Below are 12,760 nucleotides of genomic sequence, written 5' to 3'. Positions count from 1 at the left end.
ACTAAGTCGAGCGAAAGTAAATGGGAAAAATTATTGGTTGGTTGTTTCAAATTCGAACAGAACTGTGACGATTTATACTAGGATCCAAAAAAACTAACAAGGATTGCTACCGGCACTTCACCGTTGCTCTTCCCTCTCTCGCTTCTCTCTCTCTCTCTCTCTTCAATCTTATGCCAAATTATAGAAAACTCAATTGGCATCATAAATAACACATGTAAGAGGCAAGTTCTTCCAAGGACTATAAGTGTATATCGGTGTGCATTGACTTGTTCCTAAAGGTACACTCCAGTTGATTTAGACAAAAACACAAGCGAGCAAAGCAAACGAAATTATAATCGAACTTATGGTCACAAAACCCACGACATGCCTTACATGGAACAATGGAAACAACACAATCATGGTACAGTGAAATTTGGGAACAAACAACAGGACAATCCCTATCGCGTCACTGCGACTCCCTTGGCCACTTCCACTGCCACCGCCACCTCTCTATCTTCAGAGCTGGGCGAGGCGGCGAATGTCGATGGGGTAAGCGTCGGTCGAGGCCTCGGCGCTGTATGATCTCCTTCCGACAACTATGTTGGCGGCCTCTGAAGGGTGGAACGCGTCCCAGAACAGATACCCGTTTCGGTTTTGGCACGGGGTCTGAAGGGGAAGGCACGTGATTTGGCCGTTGTTCCTCCCAACACCGCAACACCCGGCATTCGTGACGCTAAAACCTGAAATTTAGCACAAAAAATTAAGGGAAAGAATGTATTGAACTTCGATGAGAAAATTATGGTACCGGTTGATTTTCCATGGAGTCTAGCATCAAACAAAATTCCTAATTTCGCTATTAAATAGTCTATGGCGATAGAAGAAGGTGTACCGAAACTTGCAGGTCGATTGATGAGATCTTGGAATATTCCGTAAGCGTCGACGTAAATGAATCTACCATCGGCTAAATTGCTGTTGAGCTGATCGACGAGCGACTTGAGCTTGTTGTTGAATAATTGGCATGCGACGTTGATCCTTTCCACGCATGTGGTGCCATCAGCACTGTTCTGAGCCAACGCGTTAGGACTACAACCTATCTGACCAACCCCGATCAACACCACCTTCCTTGCTCCATAGTTGTACAATGACTGGAGCAATAATTGTAAGCGAGATCAAAAAAAGGTTCAGCAAATGACACTGCAGAATTGAAAATAAAAAAAAAAATGCTATGAAAGAAGTACAATCTTTACATGTCACAGCGTAAAGAGCAGTACGTTTAACAACACAAGTTAGCCTTTACGCGAAACTGTAAGAGAAAGGAAAAGAAGTGCTACAAATTATGCTGACCCTTAGTTGCTGAGAGTACTGCTGAATGAGCTGGTCGGCGTACTGGTCGGGGGTGAACTGGCTGCTCGAGGAGTAGTACTGAGGCATGAAGTAGTTGTTGAGGTAGTCATTGCTTCCCATGCCGACCGAGTATATGCACTTGCTCAGGTAATTCGCCGCCGTGTCCTCATCGCCCAATATGTTCACCACCTGCGACACCGTGTTCTGGTAGTTTTGCACCTGCCCTCCGAAGCTTATCCTCCCTCCCTGAAACAACAACACCGTGTATCATCAGTTATGTCCACAAAATTTGGCAGAGTTCATGTTTTGCTTCCAACGTCACATGCCATGATTCTTAGTATTTCGAGCATTACTCTCGTGGCGGTGAAGGGCAAGACATACCATAGATTTTCGCCTAAAAATTGAAAAATTGTTCGCTGGTCACAGCTTAAAAATTGTTTGCGACTCATAATGATGTGTTGAATCATAGTTAGAACGTTGTCCTAATTACGCCACATTGCTTTACCGTGAAATTTCCGTAGAATTTCTGCAGACCATATGGAAAGAACATGAAATGTGCTTGATATATACCAGTTGCTGTCCGGTTTCTGCCCTGATCCCTGCAGCAGCAGATGCATAATTCACTCCTTTAAGAATCGCATCCCCGCTCGCGGTCACATACGGTGGAATATAATCGTCAAATCCCAGAAGCTCAGCTGTAAAATTACCAAAGCAGATAAAAATTAACTGAATATGAGATTTGAGAGAGCAAGCACTGTGCGTTATACATGCACTCCTAAACGATTGACTAAGCATGCATGACTTAATTAAGACAAAGAAACTATCGATCTTATATATATATTGACATCGCCCATGAGTATGAGCGGTCTCGAGATTACGACACATGCGTGGTTCATCATAAGATCCACCCGCTAAAATTTATCGTTACGCGAGCGGTCTCGAGATTATGACACATGCCTAGTTCTACATAGGATCCACCCGATTGAAAAAGAATTGCTCACATGCCATTCAATCGACTACATTGGATCCCATCCCATTTATGAGGCAGCATTAGCTTCACATGAACACTATCAATGTGCACGTCATGTGGGAGACTTGTGGTCAACCACAAGTCTTTTTGTCACATAAATGCGTAAAGATAGTAAATCAGATCCCCTTCTTGTTTCTCCAAGGAAAAGACTGGTCGTTATCCGATTTTAATTAGGTAATTAGGATTAGATGTTCTTTGATGGTTCTATATTAGGTTGCTAATTAGGATTAAAAAAATTAATCCCATCAAAAATCAAATACCCTTAAGCTGTCTCTGCAAGTAATGATTTATTTAAATGTTCGCTTAAGAATTTTGCTATGTGCCTCTTGCATGCGACCTTTTCCTTTGACCTTATGAAAAACTTGCGTCTTTGTTCCAAAACACAACTTGTCGCAGAAAAAAGCCAGGCCGAAAGAGAGAAAGCTTGCAAAGAGAGCTTACCGATCACATCGACGGTGGTCTTGCCGTTAGAGAACCTCCCTGTGGGACCATCGGCGAAGTCGATGCCGTACGGCAAGTAGTTGGCTCTGGCCAAGGAGTTGAGCTGGTTGTTGTTCCCGTTGTCCACCAGCGAGTCCCCGAATATGAAGTAGCACGGCACTTGCGGGTCGGCGCTTGCTCCGTCGCCGATCAACATCGCCAGCAGCAACACGCCCATGAACCGCAAAACCCACCCTCTGTTGCTCATCTCACCCTCCATTACAAAAGCTCAGATCTCTCGGGGTGATAAGTGATGAACCAGTAGTGCAATGTGCTATTGTGGGTTGGCCTTCACTGATCTCACACTAAGTATAAATAAGAAGGTTCAGTGAAGAAAGCTTCTACTGCTTGTTGGACAGTTGAGCGAGATAGATGGGCAGCATTAACTTCACGCGGACATAATGTGGGGAGAGACGACTGATCGATGACTCTCTCTCTTGATCATGTCATGCATGTCCAATGCATGTTGGGGCAGAGGAACAAGTCCAACTGCTGAATGATGAAATTTAAATGGTGTCGGTACGTCAGATCGTGGTCAGACAAAAGTCCATTCTGATCGTCTCGGCTTGGGTAGGTTCTGTAAACGGAGGGTTACAGCTTGCCAGAGTACTAACGCGTCTTTATATTGAACTAGCCATGCAATTTTTTATCCATTTCTTATCATATTTATGGAGCAGAGCCTAGAGTTCATCTATCTAAGATGGGCTTCCTCATATTAAAAAAAAAAATCACTGAGTCATTATGAATTGCTAGATTTCATCAAACTTTCAATCCATATTTAGTAATGTGGACATATGAGTCGGATCAGAAAAAAAGTATAAGTACCTGCTAAGCTCAATGCGAAAGGGGAAAAAGAGAGGAAGACATCTCGATCATTGAAACTCAATATGTTGGTATACTTTCCTCTTAAAGACAATTAAATTTAGTGTTGCCCGAGCTTGGCAAGCTTTACTATACAAGGATATCGACCCAATTAAAGAAATTAGATGTCGATATTCTTTGAAAGTGTGATGGTTACTATGCAGATGATTTGTGAGCGCGGTTCTAGTTTGTCATCTAGTTGTAAGCATGTGACATAAATTCAATTTTCTGCATATTAATTGTACAAAAATTTTGTACTTAAGCTACCTCACATGTATTTTAGCTTGTTTCTTTACCTTGTTTATGAGTTAGTAATTCATTGACCCAAAGTTTTTCTATTCATATAATAAGGTAATAATCACTTATAGAGGGAGGCACCAATGTTTATTTTTGTTTGCATTGAAAAGATTGACCCTATCCTAAGTAAATGCAACGTGTCTATGGACTCCGTTTATTTCATAGTAAATGCATGATTTAATAAATATTTTTATCATGCACATAAAATTCTAGATATAAATCGTTGTCGATAATAAAAAAATCCATTGATTAATTATTTCAATTGATACAAATGATTATTTAAAAAAAATTAGTCCTTGATCCTTCGCAAAACAAATGAAATTAGATTCAAATCATCCTTTCCATCAGCTTTCCTCCAAAATCATTATTATACTTTACTGTATCACACTGAGGAAGCAAAGATAGACCCTATACGAACTTTGATATCTTATTTTATCATTCTTAATTTTGTCGTTTCCATTGCAACGAGAAAATACTTCTCACTCTCTCGAATGAGAGATGGGACCCTTTGGCCCGTGGATCTCAACGAACCCTTATAGTGTCATTTAATGCCTGGCCAGGAGCTATAATGAAAGGGGAGGAAAAAAAAAGTCATATTGCCTCAATCTTTGCTTCACTGTTCGTCAAAATGGTAATATTACGGAGACAGCTTTTCCAAATTGCGCATGTGGTTGTATGCCAGTGCTCCAGCTAGTTCGCATTAGGGGATGTACTTTATTGACTTTTAAATCATATTGGATCATCATACGTTTTATATACATTACGCATTTCAGTTCGATTTAAATTTTACTAACTTCAGTTGGGTTGGGCTTCGTCCAAGGGCTCAAACTCTAGGTGTAATCATAATAAACTAATAGGAATTTACATTCCATTGGTGAATGCGACAGTCTTCCAATAACTAAGGTATAATCACAAGCACGAGAGATACATAGATAGACCTATTGTGGATGATCCAAGCTCGTCAGATCACGTCAAACTCACTTAGGTCTTTATTATCTGAGGATGCATGTGAAGTTGGGAATACTACACCGGCGGAACTCGGTTTTTCCCTGCAAGCGAAGGCATGCTTGCTCTCAACCCGAAATGCTCCTTTTGTTACTTCTTCTTCTTCTTAACACAAACTAAGTCCAAAGGTTCCTTGAGCAAGAACTATTGGATCATCGATCCGGCAAAAGGAAAGCCCACCAATAAATGCAGATTCTCTCTATTAAAACTAAGGCTGGTTATCAGTACCAGAAGGTGAATCAAAGGCTCTACCTCAACCACTTTTGATCTAGGGTTTGCATATTCTGGTGGACAAATTGTGAGCCCAACTCTGGTTAGACCGATGAAGCAATAGCCATTAAGTCTCTTCTACCTAAGTTGTGACTTGCTATAGTGAACCCTACAACATGAAATAATGAGCGAGACTTGGCGATTTGTTTTGCAGCCTAACTCTTCTCCAACTCTGCCATTTGCAACAACGTCTACAAATGCAGACAGTCCGAAATCACCTTTCCCTTCTTAATCATAAGCAGATGAATGACAAAGTAAGTGTGTCTTTCGAAAGAGAGAGCAATATTGGCAATTCAATCATTTCCGCCTTAAACGGCGGAGATCAGAAATCGAAAAGGAAATTAGTTGAACACGTTGCGAATTTCTAAGGCGCATTTATGGTGGCACATGCTACAACCTTTTCCCAGCAAAACCCTAATAAATGTTGGGAGGGTACTAGAATTTAGTGCTGGAGAGAGTCAATACTGTAGTAACATGGGGCGTGCATGGATGACTTCTGAGCAATGAATACGAACTGCAACGCCCTTCGCTTCAATTGTAGCAAGGCAAAGACCAGCAAGCAAACGCTAACGTAACGTTTACTTGTTCTCTCTTTTTCATGGCAAAACACCCGTTCACGTCGACGTTGACCAGTGTCGGTGACGCGGCTACGCAAAGATTATCCAGCTGATGGTCGGAAAGAATAATGGCCAACTAGGTCGTGATAGAACAGTTGAGACAGAGACATTGAACACATGGAAGAACCGATCAGCTCTGATCATGAGCACATGAAGACGGTGGTATGAATCTCTTAGACCTGCAAATTTTTCGAAGGATATGATTTGAGAGCTACGGCTGTGAGAAAGAATGTTGCAAATTTTACGAGGTGTTCGACAAACAATGTTGCTTGAAAATTTTAAGAGGTGTTTGACAAACTCTTCACAACCCTAGCGCTCTCAAAGGAAAAAATTGTCCAAAAGTCATAAACATATTGCACTATTGTCAATTTAATCATAAACTTTTTAATTTTGCCAATTGAATTTTAAACATTTTCATTTTTTGTAAATTGAATATATCCAACCAATTTTAGCCTGTAATCATTGACGTTGACGTCGGTGATCCTACTTGACACGAATGGTGCGGAAGTGGACAATTTCTAAAAATATTCTAATATTTTTACAATTTTTAATTTATTTTTATTCATTTTTCTTTCTTGTTTTTCACAACTATTGCTAGCGAGGGTGTTGCGACCAACGAGGGTGTCGGCTCTCGCTTAGGTTTGGGAGAGGGCCCAACGCACTCTCTAGTGGTCGGCGAGGGCACGAAGGCCCTCGCCCATGGCCGATGAGCGTTATGACGTCCTCGCCTAGACCAAACGAGGCGACCCTTGCTTGTGGCCGGTGTTGATCGGCCGACGACCTCGTTGGCCACAATTGTAAAAAAAAAAAAAAGGAATAAAGAAAATAAAAAATGAAAAAAAAATAAATTCAAAAAAAAATATCAAAGTATTCTGTTTGCTATGCCACGTGGGATAGCCGCATCCATGTAAAGATTTACGGTCAAAATTGGCCGGATAAATTTAATTGGCAAAAGTTGAATATGTTTAGAACTCAATTGACACAGTTAAAATGCTATGACTGAATTAGAAAAAAATGCAATAGGTTTAGGACCTTTTGGACAAATTCCCCTTTTTATAGGATATGCTATCTCTAGGCAAACTTTGAATGCATTTCGTAGCATGCAGATTTGTTAGCAGATGGCTACACATCATGAAATTCTACTTTACATCTGATGCTTGATGACAATATTTAGCTCCATGAATAGGTAAATTGTTAATTCACCAAATTGTGGATGGTAAATAGCAATCATGTCACATTCATTTCTTTGGGTCATTTGTGATGTTAACTAGAAGGCTAACAAGGCAACATATTTTACTGGTTCCTCCGAGGTGTTTTTTTCGTATATGAAGTAGATTATCTGCCAAAAGAGATTTTTTTTAAAGTAATTATAAATACATGATAAAAACCAGATTGTCACGGGAATTGTGCAGAGTCTAATGATCTAATCTGAATCAATATCTCATTTGCTTGCCCTTCATCCAAAACGTCTTGCAAGAGCCATTCTCCACTACCAATCATGAATTTGGTCTTGCAATTGAAGCAAACTCAGTCAAAACCCTGCATCACATGCCAATATCTTCTTGCTTTGCAAGGTCTGCACGGTTGCCTCCATTTACAGCACTACCAAGTGAAATATCTAGAGTTAGGCCACACAAAAGCAGTGGAAAAATACTCGTTCGAAAGCAAGGATGACAGATTAAAACCAGAATTGTCTAGCCTAGCTGACTTTAGGGTGCCATATGTAAAGTTCATTAGTGCTTAAATATGAAGCTTCATAAACATCAAGCTTCGGAAGGAGTGTCCAGAGTGTAGTCTTTGAAGAGAGTTCAAGGCTATGAATCATTGTGCTAACCAACATAAACCAGACCATCCCAAGCCCTTAATCCTCTCTCAATGGAGAAGACAAACCAAGTGAAAGCCCCTCAGACCTAAATAACTCTTTAAAGAATTTTCAGAGTGAATTAATCAACTTAGAAGCAAACAATGGAAGTTCTATAATGATAGATTGCACGAGTTAGATCAGATCATCAACGTCATTTGAGTTACTCATTGCTGGTGCGTCAAGCCAAATCAAGCCGAGGGCGGTGGCGGGGACACCGATCAGTTGGTATCAAAGTGGAGGGAGAGAGCCCGCAAGTCATGATCAGTGGAATTGAAGAGAGAGGAGAGGAGCGAAGAAGAACGAAGATGGGCAAATTCATGTTTTCTTTTTACTTTACTATTTTGATTAAATGGGTTGAAAGTGGGTTTATCTCAAATATTTGTTGTGGCAGACCGTAAAATGTTTAATGGATTTTAATGATTGTCGTGATTTTCAAATATTGCAAATGTATCGCAATCTTTTCTGGGGCAAAGTGTGGATTCTATCTTTACTAACTTCGTAATATAATCATATGTTCGTTTTTATTGACTTTATAATTCATTTAACAATTTTAAAAATATTTTTGGAGATACCAATCCAACCTAAGAGTAGCATATGACAACTGTCATATCCTGGATTTTTTTTTTTTATATCTTAGATTAACTCGCTGAGATATTGTCCACTTTGGCCTTTGATATACAAGTGGGCTCCTTCCAAGGAGGTCGCCCATCCTGGAAGTGAACCGACCAGAGCACGCTTGACTTTCGAGTTCCAAAGTTAAACACTACCGTTACATCAAAAGGAACTTCTGTGAGTTAATTGCAATTTTCACATATATATTCCAAAATCGCTCTCTTCATGTTCGTTGCACAATTCGGGTCGTTCCAATAACATGATTATATACATAGATATGTTATTCACTCAAGTGTTAAGCATATGCATTTTCTCTTACAACCACAAATACAAATTGTACTTTTTCGATTTTGAGCCAACATAAGCGTTTTCTCTTTTGAGCTAACCAAATAAAGGTCGTTATTGATTGATGAATAGTGAAATTCATTGATATATAGTAATTAACAAAATATATCATTCTTTTATTTCTTTACCACTTTTATTTAGTTATTAATAAGAAATGTAAGTACTTGATTGAGGTTAGTTTTTTTGTTAGTTGTTTATAGATATAGAATCGATGTGGTCGAGGTAGTATTTTTTAAGCAAGATATACATTAGTTTGCTTCTGTATAGGGAAATCATTTAAATTAGATGCATTGTCTGTTTAAATTAGAGTGGATATATTTAGGATCAAATCGAAATTTCTATTTAATGATTTTTTGATGTGTTGAGTGTCTAAAAGTTGAAATATCTTAAGGATTTACTCGATGCCGTGATCTCAAATTAGCCCAGAACATTTGTCATGATCCACTGGAAGAGGAAGTTGGTTCACAATTTTGTTGGTCTGTTTTCTACAAATCATTTGGTTTTACCATTTAATTTATGAATAATAAACAGAAGACCAAACTTCATCTTTGGGTCGTTGGGAAGAGAATTGTATTCATGGCTCAAAAGGAAACATGAGAAGTACCATAAACTTCATAGCGAAGCAAAGCAAAAGCCAGCATATTATAAAGCAAAAGCCAGGATATTATAAAGCAAAAACCAGCATATTATAAAGCAAAAGCGAGGATATTATAAAGCAAAACCCAAAAAAGCAAGGAGGATCGACAGAGCATTAGCAAAGTTAAGCACACGCTCATATCCTGTCAGACAATAATTGGCAGCCGATCACTAAATTGATTGGGGAGGTCATGTTCAGGTTACTTGGCTAAGAGACAGATCGTATCCGGGTTCGAGCTTTTCAAAACAATTCCAAACGAGCCACGTTCCAATTGAGCTATTTCATAGCAATGCTAGCAGACCGTTCAATTGACACAACAAGAACAGGACCTTTAAACACGAATTAATAACCTGGACACACAATCTCCGGGACACTTGCTTTCAGATCACGAATCCTGGTTTTCGGAAGAATGTCTTGAGAAACTTAAGTCCTAAAATTCATTCCTTGATATATATATTTGCTGATGAAATCTATATGCATTCCATTCCTTGAAAATATAACTTAAACAATAATCTTGCAAGCAACGAAAAAAACAGGAACAAGAAAAAAGCAAATCATCCTGTTCCTTCAACATTGTGCTTGCCACCAACTCTAGTTATTTCATTCCCTAATGGAAACAATACTACCACTTCTCTTTGCTCAATTAGATATTCTCTCGCTGTGAAAACAGGGTAGAGACAGAGGAGATAACTTTAAGTTTAGAAAATCAGTTTGAGGGTGTCACGACCTAAAAAATAAACAAGTTAATTTTCGGGCTAATGGATTATCAGGTTAATTAATTAACTAACCTAACTCGGATTCTCCCAAGTCCATACCAAATCGCAACTTAAGGTTCAAATAATTAACATGCAACGTGTTTTGAATTTGGAGTCGCCACTAATCATTTTCGGTAGGTTGATTAGAAACCTAAATAAAATAGCGGGAGAAAACTATCTTATTTCCGCGAACCAGAGATTTTGAATTCGGGGATTTGGTTACGCTAGATTACTCTAACGCCCTTTCGGTACCATTTTCATGAAAAATATTTGATTTGGCAATTTTGATGGATTTTACTTGAAATTCAAAGATGCAATTTTTTTGGTTTTTTCTTCTTTTTTATGGGGATGTAAAACATTGAACTTTGTACGATATACACCATGGATGATTTAGAAAGAAAGAAAACGCAGCCAATCACGAGTATTTACAAAAATAAATTAACATGTAATAATGCTAAATTTTGGGACACGTGACATGTCTAAAATAAACAAACAAATGTTCACACCAAACGATTACATTTTTGTAGATCGAGATGGAAAGGGTTACCTTCTATTCCACAAAATCTTACTCACGTACACGTTATGGCTTCCTTCAAGATCTCGGAGTTGGAAGAACGTGGCTATCGTCGAAAAAAGGCAAGCAGTGGCGTTGTTGGATGGCGAGAGGCGAAGTACGTGCCGGGACTCGTCGAAGATGATGCTCGTCTAAAACTCTTTTCTTCACTCTCAAATTTTCTCTTACGATTTTTCTCAAGAACTCTCTTTTTTCCTCTCTAAAGAATTTCTCTCACAAATTCTCTCAATTCTCTTCCACTCTAAAACTCTCTCAATTCTCTTTCACTCCCTCCTCCAATTCTCAAGAACTCTCCCCCTTTTATAGCCAAATTTCTCCATCATCTTCCCTTCTTCATCTTCTCTTCATCATCTTCTCTTCATCACCTTCCCTTCATCATATTCATCTTCTCTTCTTCATCTTCCCTTCACCATCTTCCTTTCATTATCTTCTCTTCTTTATCTTCTCTTCATCACCTTCCCTTCATCATCTTCCCTTCATCATCTTCCCTTCTTCATCTTCTCTTGGTATTTGCAATGCAGTCCCCGAAGTTTCAAGTATTTGCAATACAGTCCCTGAAGTTTTAAGTATTTGCAACACAGTCCCCGAAGTTTCAAATCTTCTCGGTATATTTTTCCATCCCGTGCCTAGTCTAGACGCATGCTAAATTAAGTGTTCTGCTTGCCCAATTATATGCCAATGCAATGTACGCTAAAAATAAATATATGAGATGATTTTTTATAATTTTTATGCAAAAAATAGATTAGTCAAAATTTAGGCGTCAACAGCTGCCCCTCTTTGAGTGGAGGCTCGTAGAGGTTCCGCTCAAAGACAAAATTGAATCCTAAATTTTGACAAGTGCAAATTATGGATGAACTTTTTGGCGGGAGTTTTAATCCCATTTTTTATGTAATGAAGTGATGCATGATATGCAAGACTCGTAAATAACATGTGTCAAAACTTCTCATTTTTCATGTTAGAGAAACCCGCACATGGATCGCATACAAGAATACCTGTTTTACCAAATTTCTCGTAAGCTAATGGTTCTCTTAATTTCCAAGCTTCTTTTTGCAGATGCAAGGATTTTAAGGTATCGGTGCCTTATCCGTTATCGAGACTTCTCCCTAATGCAAGACAGCGCAAGATATGTGTGTCGTTTGAGATCACAAGAGCTACGTCGTTGTGAGTCGAAAGAAGTGAAATCAAGTTCACAAGAGCTACGTCGTTGTGAGTTGATTAAATGTCGAAATCGCCAGTGCATATGTCTTCACGATTCGACAAAGGGAATCAAAATCATAAGAGCTACGTCATTATGATTTGGTTTGGATCAAAACCATGGGTGCTTATGTCTTCATGATTTGATAAAGGAGCCGAAAACCATAAGAGCTATGTCATTATGAGCCGACTAAAGGTCAAGATCACCGGTGCATACGTCTTCGTGATTCGAGACCGAAATCATAAGAGCTACGTCGTTATGATTTGATAAGATGTCAAGATCGCCAATGCATATGTCTTCACGACTGACGTAAGAGGCATACTTGCCTGAATTGAACAATGTTTGATAGGAGCACCATTGAATGGAATCGATAAGTACAAAAGGGGCATATTGCCTGAATTGAATCATAACAACTATCATCAGAAGAGTTGTTAATTTGAAAAGGGGTTCAGAAAACTTACCTGGGTTCTCCAAACGATTAATCAAGGAACGAAACAGATTGCTGTATCGTACCCGGTAGGCATTTGCCAGCAAAACTTGCTCATTCAATAATCCTTGGATGAATTTCGAGACCTTGGGAGGGAACTCGAACATCGGGAATGTATTACGTATCATAGAATGTCAGAGGTAACACACACAAACATATTCAACAATGAGTATAATGCAATCACTCATACTATGGTTCATGCATAACCATTCCGTCAAGTTTGCATTACCAATTTTGTCCAGAGAGGTTCTCACATGACGAATACCTCGAATGTGAGCTGAATGGGGGGACTTCAGTCCGAAAGGGCTTTCTCTCACTTTCGAGAAAAGCTATTTATCCTGTCTGCGGGATTCAAGAGAAATCACTCAATCTTTCCATCATCGCATTCGATAAGGATCCAAGTAATCT

At 39.1% G+C, this 12,760-nt stretch overlaps 1 protein-coding gene across 1 annotated transcript; it reads right to left on the bottom strand.

Annotated features, from left to right (window-relative positions):
- Nucleotides 1-240: 240 nt before the first annotated feature.
- On the bottom strand, nucleotides 241-3,140 carry LOC115754967 (GDSL esterase/lipase At5g45670). The gene is made up of 5 exons (XM_030694168.2): nucleotides 2,795-3,140; nucleotides 1,894-2,018; nucleotides 1,324-1,569; nucleotides 869-1,124; nucleotides 241-719 (listed from the first exon to the last, which is right to left on the bottom strand). The coding sequence occupies exons 1-5, from the start codon at nucleotides 3,051-3,053 to the stop codon at nucleotides 496-498; spliced, it is 1,110 nt and encodes a 369-aa protein (XP_030550028.1). The 5' UTR covers nucleotides 3,054-3,140; the 3' UTR covers nucleotides 241-495.
- Between the last annotated feature and the right edge of the window lie 9,620 nt (nucleotides 3,141-12,760).

The sequence above is a fragment of the Rhodamnia argentea genome, chromosome 3, assembly GCF_020921035.1.
Source record: "Rhodamnia argentea isolate NSW1041297 chromosome 3, ASM2092103v1, whole genome shotgun sequence".
Taxonomy (NCBI): domain Eukaryota; kingdom Viridiplantae; phylum Streptophyta; class Magnoliopsida; order Myrtales; family Myrtaceae; genus Rhodamnia; species Rhodamnia argentea.
The sequence above is the reverse complement of the archived record's forward strand: the minus strand, read 5'-3'. Positions and strand labels throughout refer to the sequence as shown.

Bases quoted from the DNA above. Each gene is read 5' to 3' on its own strand.
- LOC115754967 (XM_030694168.2), bottom strand. From the start codon at position 3,053: ATGGAGGGTGAGATGAGCAACAGAGGGTGGGTTTTGCGGTTCATGGGC. The intron at 1,125-1,323 runs GTCAGCATAATT...TTATTGCTCCAG, and splicing joins AGTACTCTCAGCAACTAAGG to TCATTGTACAACTATGGAGC. The intron at 720-868 runs GTACACCTTCTT...GCTAAATTTCAG, and splicing joins CAATCGACCTGCAAGTTTCG to GTTTTAGCGTCACGAATGCC.